General features: G+C 43.9%; 1 protein-coding gene across 1 annotated transcript in view; it reads right to left on the minus strand.

Annotated features, from left to right (window-relative positions):
* DYRK4 (dual specificity tyrosine phosphorylation regulated kinase 4) overlaps positions 1-11,495 on the minus strand; it is a 44,650-nt gene extending 33,155 nt beyond the window's left edge. The window contains exon 1 of the mRNA XM_056108658.1: positions 11,409-11,495. Within this exon, the coding sequence (XP_055964633.1) occupies positions 11,409-11,495 (87 nt within the window). The remainder of the gene's footprint in view (positions 1-11,408) is intronic.
* Between the last annotated feature and the right edge of the window lie 8,961 nt (positions 11,496-20,456).

Raw genomic sequence — 20,456 nt, forward strand, 5'->3', positions numbered from 1 at the left:
TAAAGCACTGATCTCGTATGTGGTTTGATTCCCACATTTCATATGGCCCCAAGTACTGCCAGAGGTCGATCTGAGCACAAATCCTGCGTATAATGCATACTAGCCTATTAGGTTATTTTGAGCTGAAGCCCTGGTTCCTTTACCTCTGGCTACGTCGTGCCATTCAAGGAGGTCCAAATGACCATTCTAAATAATCCCAATCCTTACCTCTTTTAGACATGCTGAGGGTGCAGGGGAGCAGATATTAAGTATTAAGTCCAGTTTTTATTTTAGTGTATGGGTTTACCAAATTTTTAGACTTCTGGAAATCAGCTGTGTCTCAACTTTGGATGGATTACATTCAGTTTCCTTTGAGAGAGGATTTTTTTTTTTAGGTGTTAACTTTATTTATTTATTTTTTTTACTTATTTATTTATTGAATCACTGTGGGAAAGGTTACAAAGCTTTCAGGTTTATGTCTCAGTCATGCAAATATCAAACACATTTCCCTTTACCAAAACTTATTTTTTACCATGAAGAACCCCAATAAAACCCCACCCCCACCCCTCCCCGTCCCTGTGAGGCAGATGAATTCTAGTTAACACTCTATCTGCTTTGATTAGATTCATTGTTTCAATAAAAGATTCACCACTATTATTTAGAGTTTACCCCCCCCCAAATCAGACATGCTGAGAGAGGATTTTTTTTAATTAAAAATGTTACCACTCCTTGTAATATACCCTAATAGTCCCAAAACCGAATACAGAAAAGCCACCTGCACTCCTATGTTAGTTGCAGCACTATTTGCAATAGCCAAAATCTGGAAACAACCCAAGTGCCTGAGAACTGATGAGTGGATAAAGAAACTATGGTACATCTACACAATGGAATACTATGCAGCTGTTAGGAGAGATGAAGTCATGAAATTTGTTTATACCTGGATGGACACAGAGAGTATTATACTGAAAGAAATCAGTCAGAGGAAGATGGACACACATAGAATGGCTGCACTCATGTGAGGGATATAAAAATAAACATAGTATGTGAATAATACCCAAAGAGAGTAGAAACAAGGGCTAGAAGGACTGGTCCATGGTAGAAAGCTTGCCACAAATCCAGAGTGGGGATGCTGTTAGGATGGAGAAGAGACCATTATGACAATTATGGTTGGAAATGATCACTCTGAACAAAAACTTGGTGCTGAAATCTATCATTGATAATGTGTCATACATGGCATATGTCATTTACAAAATATGAGATGTATAACAATATGTTAGCAGTATTTTAGAAAGATCTCTCTAATAGCAATGAGCATAATATACTGTGTATAGGTAAAGACTCAAAACTCAGACTCTGGTGTTTAATTTCAGATCCATGATCCCTCATCATTTGCCCTTGACCAACTTACTAATCTTCCCTAATATTAATTGGAGGCAACAGCAATACCAACCCCAATACCAACAGCAATATGACTGTGTTGGGGATTAAATGGTTAACAGGTGTAAAAAACTTCACTCAATGCCCTGTATATGCTAAGGGTGATTTAGCATGTTGAATTTGGTGTGGCAGTTTGTGTTCATTATGTCACGTCCAAGTGTGAGCCACCAGGGGTTACATACAAGCATCAACCTGATAAAGCTGTTAAACGCATAAAGGCCAGACCCATTTCGTGGAAATAGGAACTGAGGCTGATAAGATTCTAACTGGTGCCAGAGACACCCCAAAGAAGGCTGAGTCCCTGCAGTGGAGGAGAAATTTCATCGGAAACAGAAGACTATGATAAGGACATGAAAGAAACCCACCAGAAGTTCAAAGTTGTTCCTCATGACAATGCTTGGGTTAAATTTCATGGCTATAGAATACTGAGAAGTAAGACAATCTGAAAACTATTCAAATAGAATTCTGTTTCAAAAGTCATTCTCCCCTCTGGAGAAGTCTGTATTCTCTGAGAAGCTTTTCTCTTTCTTTCCTTTCTCTTTTTTCTCTTAAGAGTGTCACTTCACTATCGTTCTCCTCCCCAAATTCTCTTCTGTGAGGGAAACTGATGTTCCTGGAAAACATGGGCAAAGGTTAGGATATATTTTCCCTTTCCTGCGAGGAATAATCCCTCATTCCTGCCCAGGGTTCCATGGATTTCCCAAGAATCTGGGTTACAGGGATCATTTCCCACACAGTGTAGATCAAGTGGGTCTCAGGTGCAGTTTAATGACTCACATATGGAGCTGGTGAAATGTAAAGTCTATTCCATGTAAGGTGCTCTCAGAAAACTTTTAACAGTCCTGAATCTCCCCTAGGAATGTGGCAGACAGCCCATGTGAGACTAGTACCTTTCTTTTTTTCACTTCGCATCAGTCATCTGCAACAAAATGATAATACTTAAAATGCTTAAATAAGTTAAATAGACTAAAAAGTAGGTGTATGATACCATACCATACACATGGGCCAGAGAGATAGTACAGTGGGTAAGGTGTTTGCCTTGCATATGGCCAACCCAAATCTGGTCCCAAGCACAACATATGGTCACCCAAGCTCTGTCAGGAGTGATCCCTAATTATAGAGCCACGAATAAGCCCTGAACATATCTGGGTGTGGCCCAACCCCCACAATCAAAGATGCCATATATATGATAAGATTTTTAATGAATAAATTATAGTTCAAAACTAAGAAAATAGGTAGAAATTAAAACTTAAAATTCAAGTAAATATATATGTGTATATATATAACTATATATAGTTATAGAGAGTGAGTTGGAAAAGATAGACTTAAAGACATTGTATAGCAAGCATTCCAGAGTGATAAAGAAATGAAAATATGTTAAGATATTGATGGCATGAAGAATCAGAGTCTATGTAACCAAAGTTTCTGAAGGAGAGAAGAAATATGCCAGACAGAAAAGCAAATGGCGTTGAGAAGTTTTCAAAACTGATGTAAGACAAAACTATAGAAGTTTAATTAAATATCTGCATCTTTATAATTTTGAAGTAGGAATTTATTAAATATACCATAAACTTATCTATAAAGTATTTTTGTTCATTTAAAGTGTGTAGAGCATACAGACAAGTCAAGATTATACCAAGCTTAAAAAACAAGATTAATACAAAACATTCAATTGGTGCAGTCAGAGATATAGCACAAGGGTGTAAGGTACTTTGAACGCAGCCATAGTATTTGACCTGGGTTTGAACTCCAACACCAATAGGTGTGGCCCAAACACTCCACCTCCAAAAAGTACATTTCTTTCCAACATAATAAGCCTTAACAAGTGGAATTTGAATTTTAAAAGATAACATTACATTAGGACCTCAAGAAATGAAAATACTTCCATCTGACAAAATATGCACCAGATCTATATGAGGGAAAAACACAAACTCTGATGGAATAAATTAAAATAAGATGTATGTGAAAGGGTACATTTTTTACATCTTCAAGAATAGAAAAACACAACATTACTAAAATATTACTTCTCAATGAAAATAATAAGGCATTGGTAAAACGTCACTGAATTGAGCTGAGTCTTTATTGAAAAAAGACAATTTCTTCTTTAAAGGTAAAAAGGTAAAGGCCCTCCCGTTGATCGTCGATTTGCTCGAGCGGGCCCAGTAACGTCTCCATTGGAGACTTTGTTGTTACTGTGTCTGGCATATCGAATACTCTCGGTAGCTTGCCGGGCTCTCCGAGAGGGGCGGAGGAATCGAATTCGGGTCGGCCATGTTGGCCGCTTGTAAGGCGAACGCCCTACCACTGTGCTATCGCTCCAGTCCTTTCTTCTTTAATAAATGGAAATATTTTCACACTTATGTATTGGAAGAATAATGCTAAAATATCTGTACTGAAAGCAACATATAGGTTCAAAGAAATTTCTATAAAAAATTCTAGTGACATTTTTTTTCCACACAGAAAGGGAACAAACTCTCCTAAAACTTGTGTGGCAACCTCAAAGACCCTGAATTACAAAAAGCAATCTTTAAAAAGAAGATGAAAGTTAAAGAAAATATTAATTTCTTATTTTAAACAAAAGTTATGGTATTGGCATAAAAACATACAGTAGACCAGGATGGAGTGCCTAGAAATAAACCCATGCAAATATGATCAATTAAGTTATGACAAACTTAATATATATGACAAAGGAGCCATGAATATACAAGGGAGGGAAAGATAGTATCCAGAACAGATGTTCTGGGGGAAAGGGAGAACCATACCTACAAGAATAAAACTGGGTGACTAGAGCAATAGTACAGCGGGTAGGGCGATTGCCTTGCATGCGGTCGACCTGGGTTCAGTTCCCAGCATCCCATATGGTATCCCAAGCACCGCCAGGAGTGATTCCTGAGTGCAAAGCCAGGAGTAACCCCTGAGCATCACCGGATGTGATCCCCCAAAAAGAATAAAACTGGGTCCCAGCCCTATAGTACACAATGTGAAAGATAAACTCAAAATAATTTGACTATAAAGACGCACCAGGGATATAGAAATCATGCTTCATATGCATGAGGTTTGACTCCCACAGACCCTCTAAGAACACATGTGATATGATCATAATACTGAAAACATGAAACTATAAAACTCCTAGAAAAAAAAATCAAAGGAGTTGGACATTGCTGTACAGAGATATTGACATTAATTTTTAAAAAATAACATGAAAAGCAAAGGAGGCACTATATCAAACCAAAATCTTCTGTATGGCAAAGGAAACAATTTAATGAAAAAGCAGTTATGGACTGGGGAAAAATATCACCAATCACCATACTAATAAAGAGGTAATAACCAAAGTATGCAAGGTATTCAATTCATGCAACTCAACGGAGGGTGGAAGTATTAACACTGGGCAGAGGATTTTTTGGAGCATTTTCAGCGGTTTAGTATTAACAAACAATACAAAATAAATTATTTTGGTTCTGCTTTGGGTCTGGGTTTGAGTTTCAGGATGGAAACATCCAAAATATGGTGGTGGGAAGGTGTGATGGTGGTGGGATTGGTGTTTGAATATTAAATGTAATCAAATAGTTTGAACTACTTTATAAAAATAAAATAAAATTAAAAAATATATATACATTTTCCCAAAGAAGACATGCAGCTGGCCAATAGTCACATGTAAAGGTGCTCAACATCACCAGTCATTAGAGAAATGTAAATTTAAAGCACAGAGATAATAGCTCATATATTTAAGGATTGGTCCATCAACGGCCAAGACGCAGAGACTAAAAAACCCAGCTCCTGGAAGTGCGCGGCCGCATTTGCGGCCATGCGACATCTTACTACCTCATTTTTCCTTTGAAGAACCTGGCAGGCTACTGAAAGTATCCTGCCCACACGGCAGAGTCTGGCAAACTTCCCATGCTGTACTCAATATGCCAAATACCAGTAACAATGATGGGTCTCACTCTCCTAACCCTGAAAGAGCATTGAAAATGGCTTTTTTTTAAATCTCAGGGCTAGGAAGAAGGAGACATTACTGGTGCCTGCTCGAGGTAATCGATGAACAACAGGATGATGGTGATTGTGATCGTGTTATCAAAAAGAAAATGAGGGGCTGGAGCGATAGCACAGCGGGTAGGGCGTTTGCCTTGCACGCAGCCAACATGGCCGACACAGGTTCGATTCCCAGCATCCCATATGGTCCCCCGAGCACCGCCAGGAGCAATTCCTGAGTGCATGAGCCAGGAGGAACCCCTGAGCATCGCTGGATGTGACCCAAAAAGCAAAAAAAAAAAAAAAAAGAAAAGAAAAAAAAAAGAAAATGAACCAGTCCTAACGAGAATGTGGGGATAAAAGGAATTCTTATGTTGAGTCACTTTGATTGAATATAAATTGGTGCAGTCACTCTGAAGAATAGTATGGAGGCTGTAAAAAAAATAAAAATTAGCGACTGGAGCGATAGTACAGCAGGTAGGGCATTTGCTTTGCATGTGGCCAATCCGGGCTTAATCCCCAGCATCCCATATGGTCCCCCAGCACCACCAGAAGTGATTCTTGATTGTAGAGCCAGGAGTAACTCCTGAGCATCTCTGGGTGTGACCCAAGAAGCAGAAAAAAGAAAGAAAGAAAGAAAGAAAGAAAGAAAGAAAGAAAGAAAGAAAGAAAGAAAAGAAACATCATACAGCCCAGCAATTTCACTTCTGAGTTTATCTGAAGAAAAATAAATGAGAGAGAGAGAGAGAGAGAGAGAGAGAGAGAGAGAGAGAGAGGAGAGGTGCCTGCCATAGAGGCAGAGTGGGGTAGGGGGTCTTATGGCAGGAGTGGGAGGGAAACTGGGGACATTCGTGCTGGGAAATTACACTGGTGGAGGGACGGGTGTTGGAGCATTAAATGACTGAAACCTAATCATGAACAGCTTTGTAATGTTATATCACATGGTGATTCAAGAAAATAAAAAATCAATATAAAAAATGAGCTATTTGTTAGAAAAGATGAAGTCATGACATATACATACAAGTGTTTCTACATGGAAATATCATGCTAATTGAAATGAGCCAGAAAGAGAGGGACAGACATAGAAAGACTGCACTCATCTGGAGAATATAAAGTAACAGAATGGGAGTTGAACGCCCAAGAATAGTTGAGATAAGTACCAGGAGGTCTGTTCCACGGCTTGGAAGTCAGCAGCACATGCTGGGGGGAAAGGCAGCTCAGATAGGGAAGGGAACACCAAATAAAGGATGTTTGGAGGATTCATTCGGGATGCTAGATGTGTGCTCAAAGTAGACTATAGACCAAATATGATGGCCACTCAATGCCTCTATTGCAAACTACAACACCATAAAGAAAAGAGTGAGCAAAAGGGAATGCCCTGTCACAGAGGCGGGGTGGGGGTGGGGGGATAGGGTGGGGGGTGGGAGGGCTACTGGAATCATTGGTGGTGGAGAATGGGCACTGGTGGAGGGATGGGTGGATGGATGGATGGATGGATGGATGGATGGATGGATGGATGATTGTATAACTGAAACCCAAGCACGAAAGTTAGTCTACAACTGTACCTCATGGTGTTTCACTAACAAAAAATTAAAAATAACTAACTAAATAAAACATTTTGGTAAGGACTAAAAAAAAATGAACTATAGGCGCAAAAAAAGAAGAAAAAAATTTTTTAAAAGAAAAAGAAATGGTTCCACAAAAGATAAATATACTCTCACACTCACTGTGGATTTACAGCAGCGAAGATATGTAAACAACCCACGTATTTGTAAATGAATTAATGTACAAAGAAAAATGTTATGATACCTATAACCATATATAACAAATGCATAGCAAAATGAACACAAAGATATTAAGAACAGTGGCTACCATAGGAAGGATGAGGGGAGGTGGGAAAATGAGAGAAAGTGGTCAGAAATGTTTAATTGTAACTCATAGGAGTAACCTATAGCATGATCACTATGGTTAATAGTGTTGAAAGCTAAGTAGTTCTTTTTTGGGGTATCAAAAATATTTTTAAATTTATTTTTCATACTAAATCACCATGAGATACAGTTACGAAGTTGTTCATGACTAAGTTTCAGTCATACAATGTCCACAACCATCCCTTCACCAGTGTACATTTCCCACCACCAATGGCCCCAGGTTCCCTCCTTCTGTTCCCCACCCCAAGTCTTCCTCTTATGGCAGGTACGCTAAGTCGTTCTTGGGAGTGGAACGATAAGTACAGAGGTTAAGGTGCTTGTCTCGCATGCAACTGGTCTCGATTTTATGTTGAGTCACTCTTGATTGAATGTAATCAATGTAACCAATGACCACATCTGGTCCCCCGAGCATCATCCAGAGTCACTCCTGAGTACAGAGCTAGAAACACATCTTGAGCACCATTGGGTGTGCCTCCACTCCAAAAGAGAACAAAAGTAGTTCTCTCTCTCGCTCTCTTTTTTAATTTCAGGCATCATAGTTTGTAATACTGTTAACAGAAGGGTTTCATGCATTACACAATACAGCACCCTACCCCCTTCCCCAGTGTTCACTTCCCTCCACTATTGTACAAATTGTTCCCACCCTCACCATAATCCACCCATCCCTCCTCTGTGGTAAGCTTCCTACTGAAAACTAGCTTTTGGTTTCTGTTGCTTTTAGGTATTTGTTATACGCTGACTTTGTTTGTTCATATGAGAGGGATCGTATAAGAGGGTTCATTCTGTGTGTATCTCCTAACTAACTTCACTCAGCCTGACACTCTTCACATCCATTTATGTAGAAATTATATGATTCCGTCTTTTCTTAGAGCCACTGTGTATATGCACTATGGGTCTTGCTTTTTTGCTGGTTTTTTTGTTTTGTTTTGTTTTTTTGTTTTTTTTTCTTTTTGCGTCACACCCGGTGATGCACAAGGGTTCCTCCTGGCTCTGCACTCAGAAATTACTCCTGGCGGTGCTCGGGGGACCATATGGGATGTTGGGAATCGAACCTGGGTTGGCCTCATGCAAGGCAAATGCCCTACCCACTGTGACAACATGTTTGTTTGTGTTTTTTTTTTCATGCATTTATCTGTTCTTGAACACTTTGGTTGTTCCTGGATTTTGGCTAGTGTGAATAGTGCTGCAGTGAACATACGAGTGCAAATTCTTTTCTGAATAAGGATTCCCGGGGTCTTAGAATCAATTTTTTTTAAAAGGCACTGGAATGATGAGCTGGAGCGATAGCACAGCGGTAGGGCGCTTGCCTTACAAGCGGCCAACATGGCCGACTTGAGTTCGATTCTTCCACCCTCTTGGAGAGCCCAGCAAGCTACCGAGAGTATCTCGCTCCCACAGCAGAGCCTGGCAAGCTCCCCCTGACGTATTCGATATGCCAAACACAGTAACAACAAAGTCTCCAATGGAGACGTTACTGGGCCCGCTCGAGCAAATCGATGAACAACGGGAGGACCATGACCGTGATCGTGGAATAATGGATGTAAAATAAGGGGAGCAATCATCTCAGCAGTGCTCATGAATGCAATATGCTAAGGGGAGGAGTATATAGGACTTAATTTATTTTTCAAAATGTCTTTTTGGTTGAGGCAACATGTTTTACAATGCGTTAGGCATACATGGCAACTGTACCACACACCCACTGCCAGAGCACATGGAACTAATTTAAATCACATATTGTGGGCTGGAGCACAGCGGGTAGGGCATTTGCCTTGCATGCAACGAACCCAGGTTCGATTCCTCCATCCCTCTCAGAAAGCCCGGCAAGCTACCTAGAGTCTGGCAAACTCCCCGTGGGGTATTCAATATGCCAAAAACAGTAACAACAAGTCTCACAATAGAGACGTTACTGGTGCCCACTCGAGCAAATCGATGCACAACGGGACGACAGTGCTACAGTGCTACATCGTGCACCTACATGGGGATGTCTCTTAGTATTCTTCATACCTTACACATATAATCACTGTCACTGTCCTCTTGTTGTTCATCGATTTGCTCCAGCGGGCCCAGTAACGTCTCCACTGTGAGACTTGTTGTTACTGTGTTTGGCATATCGAATACGCCACGGGGAGCTTGCCAGGCTTTGCCATGCGGGCGCGATACTCTTGGTAGCTTGCCAGGCTCTCCGAGAGGGGCTGAGGAATCGAACTCGGGTCGGCCATGTCGGCCACAAGCAAGGCAAATGCCCTGCCTCTATGCTATCAACACACACACACACACATATAATATTCTTTCACATATACTCATACTCAACATATAATAATTTTCAAAGACCTATTTTTCAAAAGCACTCATGAACTACCGAACAAAACCTGAATCCTGATTTCAGCTTTTATTTCAGAATGACTTCGGGTAACTTCCTTAATTATTTTGAATATCCATTTTGTTTCCTTTGGTTTTCCTCTCTCATCATCATCAATGAAGTGATGGCTAACATCAGTGACGTCAGTGTTGTTTAGAGGAACCAGTGGCTGAAAAGCTAACCACATAGGAGACAATGAGGTCTATTTTTAAAATTCCCAGTAAGCCTTAGTTTTCCTCTTTCTCTCAAAATTGAGATCTCAGTGGGGAGGCAGAACAAAGGAAGCAGTACTTACTATGAAGACATCAGAAGAAAAAGTGGAACCCTAAGACAGAATGGAGAACATATCAGCATAAGCAGTCTCCTTCTGTCCAGTTTCTCTGCCTTTTTAAGATATAGGGTTTTTTTAAATAATTTAAATAGATTTAATGAACATTAAATGAATACTTAATTCTACTTCTTACACATCTAAATCTGTGGACCTAGATTTGTATTTTCTTTGTTAATAAGGCAGTAAATAAATGAATGAATTAAGTAAATGAGTTTAAAGCATTAATAAATAATGCAGTAAATTTAACAAGGTAAACGTATTTTTTAATTTAATTTTTTTTATTAGTGAAACACCACGAGGTACAGTTATAGACTTACAAATTTTTGTGCTTGGGTTTCAGTTATACAATGATCTAGTACCCATCCCTCCACCAGTGCCCATCCTCCACCACCACGGGTCCCAGCATCCCTCCCACCCCCCACCCCCCCATCCCACCCTGCCTCTGTGGCAGGTCATTCCCTTTTATTCTCTCTCTCTCTCTTCTTTTGGGTTCTGTGGTTTGCAAGAGAGGCAATGGGTGACAATCATGTTTAGTCTATAGTCTACTTTCAGCATGCTTCTCCCGTCCTGGGAGGATCCTCCCAACACCCTTTATTTGGTGTTCTATAGGTTTTTTTTTTAATTAAAAAATTTTAAAAATATTTTTTGCTTTTTTGGGTCATACCTTGTGATGCTCAGGGGTTACTCCTGGCTCTGCATTCAGGAATTACTCCTGGCAGTACTCAGGGGACCATATGGAATCCCAGGGATCAAACCTAGGTCAGCTGCATGCAAAACAAACGCCCTACTCAAGGTACTATTGCTTGGGCCCTATAGTTTTAATTTTTCTTTATTCTTATTATGACTTTAGTTGAAATAATATGCTTACAATATGGGATAGTGGTGGAGGGGTTCTGGAATCACCAGTGTAGTTGCTCTGCAATTACAAAATAATGACTGCAATATGATTGTAAATGATAAAATCCCCATCATAAAATTTAAAAAAAAACCACACATACAAAAGAGAGAAAAAAAAATAGAAGAAAAAGGAAAAGCACAAACATCTTCTTCCAGAAATGTTCTTGGATGCTCACTCAGAACTATTCCAGGACACTGCTGGCATGGCTCTAAAGACACAGTGCCAAATAAAAGATATCGTGGCAACATCTACACCCAGGAGCTTCTCATACATAAAAGACCTGTGAGATGGAGGCCTTGCAGGTCTGATTGCAGGCATTACACTCTGCAACGTCCTCTCTAGAACCAACCAGATGGCGGCTCTGCCAACCACTCTGTCCTTCCCACACCATTGCCTCATCCCTCATCAAAGGGGCTCTTGTTATAGCCATCATCCCTAGTCCTGGGTCCCCAAGTCTTTCATGGTGAGCACTTGACTTGCCCGGTGAAACTCAAGGACTCTTACCTTCACAGATGTGATGTTTTGTTTCTTTCTCCCTCTCAAAACTGGGAAGGATGACAGAGAGTATTTTTTTGTCTTTCTAGTATCCATTTCAATCCTGTGGGAGAGAGAGCCAAAAATCAATGGGAAGGCTGGGCAGATATCTAAGTGAGGGAAAAAATGCTTTGTGTGTTCAAGGTCCTGCGTTCAATGCTTAGTACTGTATGATTCATCCACCCCAGCACCCATCAAGTATGGCCTGGGCAGGGAAGGGGGACCCTCCAAGCACTATGAGGCACAAAGATTGCTTTATGTGACCCCTACAACAATTAAGTTAAAACTTGGCAGTACGAGGCTGGAGTGATAGCACAGCGGGTAAGGCGTTTGCCTTGCACGCAGCCAACATATGATCCCCTGAGCACCGTCAGGAGCAATTCCTGAGTGCATGAGCCAGGAGTAACCCCTGAGCATCGCCGGGTGTGACCTAAAAAGCAAAAAGCAAAAAAAAAAAACAAAACTTGGCAGTAAGGGGCTGGAGCGATAGCACAGAGGGTAGGGCATTTGCCTTGCACGCAACCGAACTGGGTTCGATTCCCAGCATCCCCTATGGTCCCCCGAGCACCACCAGGAGCATTTTCTGAGTGCATGAGCCAAGAGTAAGCCCTGTGCATTGCCAAGTGTGACCCAAAAAAGCAAAAAAAAAAATTGGTAGTAGGAATAAAATGTAAGTACAAATACTCCAGCTTTTACACCAGTTTTCCCCCACAAGCGGCTCTCCAGCACGGTCACGGCCCCAGAAGCACAAGGACTTAATGCAGAACCCGGCAGCTTGGAGCAGAAAAGTGAACGGACTATGCGTTAATCCAGGCCATCAGGTCTGTCCGGAGGGGAAAGGGTGTTGCCCCAGTCGCCTTCTCCTCTCTGGAAAGAAAGATGGCGGCCGCATGGGAGCCTTGTGGACAGCAGGTATGAGCCGGGGGACTGGGGGCGACTAAAACCTCATGGGAAGGGGGGCGTTTCGGTCCGCCCTTCATGCCCTACCGAGGCCACCAGTTGCCCCCCACTAGCGGCTCTCCAGCACGGCCACGTCTCCAGAGCACAGAAACCAATTTCTTAACTATCTGACTTTCAGTAGAAATACTTCCAGGGTCAATAAGTAAAATAGCAGAAATCCAAAACCAACATATAATTCTTGAACCCAGCTGTAGAAAGCAAATCACTTCACAATGCTTTTTCAGCATGTCTGATTTGCGGGGGGGGGGGGGGGGCGGTAAACTCTAAATAATAGTGGTGAATCTTTTATTGAAACAATGAATCTAATCAAAGCAGATAGAGTGTTAACTAGAATTCATCTGCCCCACAGGGACTGGGAGGGGTGGGGGGTGGGGTTTTATTGGGGTTCTTCATGGTAAAAAATAAGTTTTGGTAAAGGGAAATGTGTTTGATATTTGCATGACTGAGACCTAAACCTGAAAGCTTTGTAAACTTTCCCACGGTGATTCAATAAATAAATAAATAAATAAGATTATCAGATAACAAAATAAAAAAAAAATACTCCAGCTTTTATAAAGTTCTCATTCTGCCCCAATGGCTTTTATGAAAGACTACATTAGTACTTGTTTTCACTCACCATAAAAGAGGAAGTTTGCTCTTAGTTTTAGAAAAAGTGAAAAGGAAAAATGCTTTCAGTGTTAGTTTTGTACAGTTAAAATACTGAAAATGATCCTTCCAAGTTCCTTCCCTAAGACATTTCCATAGGTCATGTTATCAGCGTTCCGGTTTTCAATGTATGTTCTTTCAAGTTCTATGTGTCATCTGGTCTGATAAGTAGGTTTTGATTTGTTTCATTGGGGTTGTTTTGTGAGTCTTGGAAGGCTCCAATTTTTTTCTACATGAATTAAGAAAAACTGCTTCTTCACATTGCACCATTTAGAATTATGAAAGATCTCACAGTAATATAGTCTCTGAGTCTTGGCCGTTGATGGCAGAGTCTCCTGAGCATCCTCCACCCAGACCCTCCAAATTCCAGTAGGCAGGGGTCACACCCACCAACTGGCCCCTGGAGCCGTGTAATCCCATCAACGGCTAAGACTCAGAGACTATAAAACCCAGCTCCCAGAAGAGAACAGCGCAGAGTCTCCTGCCCCCACGCCTGGCTGTCCTCGCCGGGGGCCCCTTGGAGGGGAGCGGGTTGAGTTTCCCTCCCCATCCCAACCAGGGTTCCAGCAGCTGAAAACCTCTGGAACCAGCCACCACCATGCTGAGACCACTCTCCACATGCATGAAGGTGCCGGCGGAGGAACAGGGGCATACGGGTCCCGGGGCTGAGATCTCCAGACCTGCTCGGATCGGGGCTGAGCATCTTCCACCCAGATCCTCCAAATTCCAGTAGGCAGGGGTAGACACCCACCAACTGGCCCCCTGGAGCCATGTAATCCCATCAACGGCCAAGACTCAGAGACTATAAAACCCAGCATTTGCGGCCGCGCAACATCTTAACATCTCATTCCTACCTTGGACCAATTGGCAGGCTACCAAATGTAACCTGCCCACACGGCAGAGTCTGGCAAACTCCCCGTGGTGTACCCAATATGCCAAACACCAGTAACAATGATGGGTCTCATTCTCCTAACCCTGAAAGCGCCTTGAATATGGCACTTTTTTAAAAAATCTCAGGGCTAGGATGAAGGAGACGTTACTGGGGCCTGCTCGAGGCAATCGACGAACAACAGGATGGTCGTGATCGTGATCTCATAGTAAATCTCTACTTTGTGTCTCCACACTCAGGAATAAAAGGAAAACAGGCCATACTTACAGGTAGAAAATACTCGGGCACCATCCATATAAGAGCTCATGAGCAATGACTTGCATAGCACTCACAAACTTCAGAGCAATAAAGAAAACTACACTGTAGCACTGTCCTCCCATTGTTCATCGATTTTCTCGAGTGGGCCCAGTAAAGTCTCCGTTGTGAGACTTGTTGTTACTGTGTTTGGCATATCAAATACGTCACGGGTAGCTTGCCAGACTTTGCCGTGCGGGCAAGATATTCTCCGTAGCTTGCTGGGCTCTCTGAGAGGGGCGGAGGAATCGAACTCGGGTCGGCCAAGTTGGCACGTGCAAGGCAAACGCCCTACTCTGTGCTTTCGCTCAAAAAGGAAGGCGAGGGGCTGAAGCGATAGCACAGCAGGTAGTTCGTTTGCCTTGCACACGGCCGACCTGGGTTCGATTCTCAGCATCCCATGTGGTCCCCCAAGCACCACCAGGAGTAACCCCTGTGCACTGTGGGGTATGACCCAAAAAAGAAAAAAAAAAGGAAGAAGAGGTAGGTTGGAGTGTAAGGATACAGTAGTTAAAGCATTTGTCTTCCAATTGACTGACCCAGGTTTAATCCCTGGCACTATACCCATACCCTTTGCCCTGCCAGGAGTGATCGCTGAGCTCAGAGCCAGAAAGAACACTTCTGAAGAGAAGACATAGAAAAGGCCAGAGGGCACAGCAACAAGTACTCTTCATCACTTTTCATCATGGAACTGCAAATCAAAATGTCAATGAGATATCACCTCATACCGGTGAGGCCAGCACATATCAAAAAGGTAGGAAGCAAGCATTGCTTGATGGGGAATATGGTAAAAAAAAGAATTAAAAAAAAAAGGGAAAAAAAGGATCCCTTGTTCACTGTTGGTGGAAATGTCATCTGGATCAGCCCCTATGACAGACAGTAAGGAGACAACGCAAAAAATTAAAATTAGAGCTTCCAGGACTGGAATGATAGCACAGAGGGTAGGTCAAATGTAAGCAGCCTACCCGGGTTCGATTCCCAGCATCCCATATGATCCCTCAGCACTGCCAGGAGTAATTCCTGAGTGCAGAGCCAGGAGTAACCCCTATGCATCGCTGGGTATGACCCAAAAAGCAAAATAAATAATAAATAAAAACAAATAAAATAAAGCTTCCATCTGACCCAGTGATTCCACTTCTTGGAAACTGCACTTAGGAGCACACAAACATTGGAAAATTGAAAATCCTGTGTGGACTGAGGTACTATTCACAATAGCCAAGGTCTGGAAACAACCCATGTGTCCAAGCGCAGATGATTGGATCAACTGTGGTATACACACAATGCATTACTGTGATGTTGTACGAAAAAAAGAAATCCTACAGTTTCCGACAACGTTGACAGGACTGAGGGAATATTGATCAGCGTCAATATGCTGGGGAAGAGGATTGGTAGAAACATTTCTCCTAGACTTCATGTGACTATGTTTGCACCTTCTTTAGCCAGAGCACTGCCGTGGGAGTAATTCAACACAAGCTGAAGACATTTTGCACAGATTGATGGGATCTGGTGCATGTGGTGACACAGAAGATGGAACAGAGACTCTCATTGGGGCTTTGTGCTATGGCATTGCCCATGCCAAAGTTCTGCTGACCCTTGGAAGTTCCTAGTAGTACTGTAGCACTGTCGTCCCGTTGTTCATCAATTTGCTTGCTCGAGCGGGCACCAGTAATGTCTCCATTGTGAGACTTATTGTTATTGTTTTTGGCATATTGAATACGCCACGGGGAGCGGGATACTCTTGGTAGCTTGTTGGATTCTCCGAGAGGGACGGAGGAATTGAACTGGGGTCGCCGCGTGCAAGGCAAACACCCTACCCGCTGTGCTATCTCTCCAGTCCTAGTATCCCCTGAAAATGTACCTTCTTTAAGCAAACAGAAAGTTTGCTTGCTGGCATCTTCTGCTACTGTCCACCCAGCTGCTCATCACTCCAGTGCTCCTCTCCCATGGCGGGTATATTATCACCTACTTTGGGAAACCTTGATCTAAACCAAATCTTCTTAAGCCTTTTCCCTTTTCTGGTGGGGCAGGGACACCTGTTGATGCTCAGGGCTTACTCCTGGCTCTGCACTAAGGGATCACTCCAGGCACTACTCAGGGGACCATTTGGGATGTTGGGAATGGAACACAGGTTGGCTGTAGGCAAGGCAAGTGCCCTACCTGCTGTATTATCACTCCGGCCCCTTAAGCTTTTCCACACAAGACTCCTTTCCGGTTTTTTTTTTATCTTTTTTATAACTTTTTATTTAAGTTATTTTTGGGGTTTGCTTATACAAATGTATGCCCCTCTCGCTCATTCATTATAACCTGTATAATATTTAACCATATGAGTTTAATCACAACTATTCATTCTTCTATCATCGAATATCAGAGTATCAGAATATCAGAGTCTCCTGCCCCCGCGCCTGGCTGTTCTCACCGGGGCCCCTTGAAGGGGGCGGGTTGAGTTTCCCTCCCCGCCCTGACCAGAGTTCTGGCAGCCGAAGACCTCCAGAACCAGCCACAACCATGCTGAGACCACTCTCCACACGCATGAAGGTACCAGCAGAGGAACAAAGGCATGTGGGTCCCGGGGGTGAGATCTCCAAGCCTGCTCGGATCGGGGCTGAGCATCCTCCACCCAGACCCTCCAAATTCCAGTAGGCGGGGGGCACACCCACCAACTGGCCCCGTGGCGCCGTATAATCCCATCAACGGCCAAGACCCAGAGACTATAAAACCCAGCTCCCGGAAGCTAATAAGACATCTTATTGTGACATCTTACTATCTCATTCCTACTTTGGACAAACTGGCAGGCTACCAAATGTAACCTGCCCACACGGCAGAGTCTGGCAAACTCCCCGTGGCGTACGTACCCAATATGCCAAATACCAGTAACAATGATGGGTCTCATTCTCCTAACCCTGAGAGAGCCTTGAATATGGCACTTTTAAAAAAAAAATCTCAGGGCTAGGACAAAGGAGACGTTACTAGTGCCTGCTCGAGGCAATCGACGAACAACAGGATGATAGTGATCGTGATCGTGATCATTGAATATCGTTGTTTTCTAAATGTTGTAGTTTCAATCTGTGGCAAATTGAAAATCCTAAAAGCGACCTGCTTTTGCTAATGTTGTTCAGCAGTGAGGGCCAGAGGATGCTCTGATCAGACAACCTGAGTTTCACATCCCTTTCTCTGGTCCCGGCATCTCAGTGAATGCACTTGGAACCAACCAGCATTTTGCTGTTTAGTCATCATAAGTTGCTCATGTTGGGGTCTGGTCCTCAGTACTGGGCCTTTGTTCACTGGACATGCCCCCATTGCAGTCTAGTTGCTGGACTGAAGTTGTAGAGTGAGCTGAAGCAGGCAAAGCCACTGGCCTCCACCTCTTGCAAACAACCAAGTCCTGTAGCACTGTAGCACTGTCCTCCCATTGTTCATCGATTTGCTCGAGCGGGCACCAGTAACGTCTCCGCTGTGCTATCGCTCCAGCCCAAGTCAGAGTAGGGAAGTATCTGATTTAGGCACAAAACCAATTCAGCCAGGTCCGTGTTCGAAGCCCTCCGAGCTCCTACAGCTTCCCGTTTCTCTCTGTGGAGGTAATGACATCCCCCCCCCCCCCCCCAGCAAGACTTGCTGAGGTGACAGCTAGTCTCTTTGGAGCTTGAACTTGTCAGTGAAACGACCTGATCTCCTCATCCAAGTCTCCATGTTAGCCACAGTACTCTGAATGAAGTCTGAATGAAGACAGGGACCTCTGACCTCCTAAACACAGCCAGGGGGCTCAGGAAAGACTGAAACCATGAAGTGGGCCTTTCAACCACACCAAATGCCACACGTGGCATCTTAAAAGTCACCCTCAAATTTTGCATGAGTCGCTACCCTCTCTTTTATAAAAATTTGGGAGTCAGGGGGAGGGGAACATTTTTCTCAGGGCTCACTCCTGATTCTGGACAGGACACAGGTTCAGGGTTTACTCCTGGCTCTGTGCTCAGTATTTACTCCTGGTTCTTTGCTCAGACTTAAACCTGGTTCAGTGCTTAACTCACTCCTGGCTCAGTGCTCAGGACTCATTTCTGGCTCTCTCAGGGCTGTCTCCTGGCTCTGTGTTCAGGCTAACTCCTGACTCTGTGCTCAGGTCTTACTCCCGGCTCTGTGCTCAGGGCTCACTCCCGGCTCGGGGTTCACGCCCCGCTCTGTGCTCAGAACTCATTCCTGGCTCGGTGTTCAGGGCTTATTCCTGATTGTGCTCAGGGATTAGTCCTGAAGATGCCCAAGACCCCTTGAGGTGTTATGAATGGAACCATCACCAGTCAACGGCAGGAAAGCATCCTTCCTGTTATATTATGTCTCCAGTTCCAACCATCCTCATTTTTTAAAAAGGGAAATAATCTTTCTTTTCCTTTCTCTCTTTCTTTCTTTCTTTCTTTCTTTCTTTCTTTCTTTCTTTCTTTCTTTTTCTCTCTTTCTCCCTTCCTTCCTTCCTTCCTTCCTTCCTCCCTTCCTTCCCTCTTTCTCTCTCTCTTTTTCTCTTTCTCTTTCTCTCTTTCTCTCTCTTTCCTTTTTTCTTTCTTTCTTTCCTCTTTCTTTCTTTCTTTCTTTCTTTCTTTCTTTCTTCCTTTCTCTCTCTCTTTCTTTCTTTCCTTTCTCTCTCTCTTTCTCTCTTTCTCTTTCTCTCTTTCTCTCTTTCTTTCTTTCTTTCTCCCCTTCCTTCCTCCCTCTCCCTCTCCCTCTCTCTCTCTTTCTCTCTTTCTTTCTTTCTTTCTTTCTTTCTTTCTTTCTCCCCTTCCTTCCTCTTTCTTTCTTTCTTTCTTTCTTTCTTTCTTTCTTTCTTTCTTTCTTTCTTTCTTTCTTTCTTTCTTTCTTTCTTTCTTTCTTTCTTTCTTTCTTTCTTTCTTTCTTTCTTTCTTTCTTTCTTTCTTTCTTTCTTTCTCTTTCTTTCGTGGAGTGGTACAGCCGTAGCGGCTCAGAGGCATCGCCAGAACCTGGCCTGCGTGAGACGTGGCGGGAAGGGCCCTCTTTGGCCCAGCAGTGCCAGGTCCAATCGGGTGTGTTCCCTCAACTCCGCCTCGGCCCCCTTAGGCGCACCCCAAGTCAGCAGAAAGGTTGCAGCTGGGGGCGGCGGGTGCAAGGTCTGAAAGCGCGCCCTGCTCTGCTCCCCTGGGCCTCCTGCTTGGGGGGGGACGGTGTGTGTGTGCGGGGGTCCTCCTTCCCGCGCCCGCCCCCTCCCCGCCCCGCACCCCCGTTTATTCCCCACCCCCCACCCCACCCCCAGGGCCGGGTCTGAGCCGGCGTGGCCCTTACTTAGTTCGGCCGTGGGCTGGCTGTGAGACCGAGCGCATCGAGCTGGTGCAGAGCCGGGGGGCGCAGCAAACCCCTGCCCCCGGCGAGCCCGAGGGCAGGGCGGCTGCAGGGCCACACCCTCGCCCTGTTGTTATAGAAACGGGGGCTGCCCTTTTTGTGACTCTGGAGCTGAAGGCCCCCGGGGGTCTCCCAACCCAGCTTTCTCTGCAGCCCGGAGAACACGCCCCTTCCTCTATTCATACTTGTATTTTAATTCCTCCAGTCGCTGTCAGATTACAAAGCGAAGCGTGATGGGGTGTCCGGTGCGCAGTGGTTCAACACGGATTTCTTCACCAGGGTCCACCAGAGCCCTACACCCCCCCCATCCCACCCCATCATTCTCATTTGCCTCCTACCCACCAGTCTGCATCTAAGAGAGGCACTTTATTTATTTTATTTATTTATCTATTTATTTATTTATTATTTTGGTCTTTTTTGGGGGGGTCACACCCAGCGATGCTCAGAGGTTACTTCCTGGCTCTGCGCTCAGGAATTACTCCTAGAGGTGCTTGGGGGACCCTGTGGAATGCCTGGGATGGAACCCAGGTCTGCCCTGTGCAAGGCAAACGCCCTCCCCGCTGCTGGACTATAGCTCCTGCCCCGAGAGGCACTTTTTATATTTGACTTTTTACGCTGTGGTTTGGGCTGGAGCGATAGCACAGCCGTAGGGCGTTTGCCTTGCGCACAGCCAGCCTGGCCGAGCCAGGTTCGATTCCTCCCTCCCTCTTGAAGAGCCTGGCATGCTGCCGAGAGTATTCAATATGCCAAACACAGTAACAAGTACTCTCACAATGCAGATGACGTTACTGGGCCTGCTCGAGCAAATTGATGAACAACGGGAGGACGCTGTGGTTTACAGTACTGGTAGTGATAGGGTTTCATACATAACGTTTTACCACCTTTTGGCACTA

This window comes from Sorex fumeus, unplaced genomic scaffold (assembly GCF_029834395.1).
Source record: "Sorex fumeus unplaced genomic scaffold, SorFum_2.1 ptg000231l, whole genome shotgun sequence".
NCBI classification, from domain to species: domain Eukaryota; kingdom Metazoa; phylum Chordata; class Mammalia; order Eulipotyphla; family Soricidae; genus Sorex; species Sorex fumeus.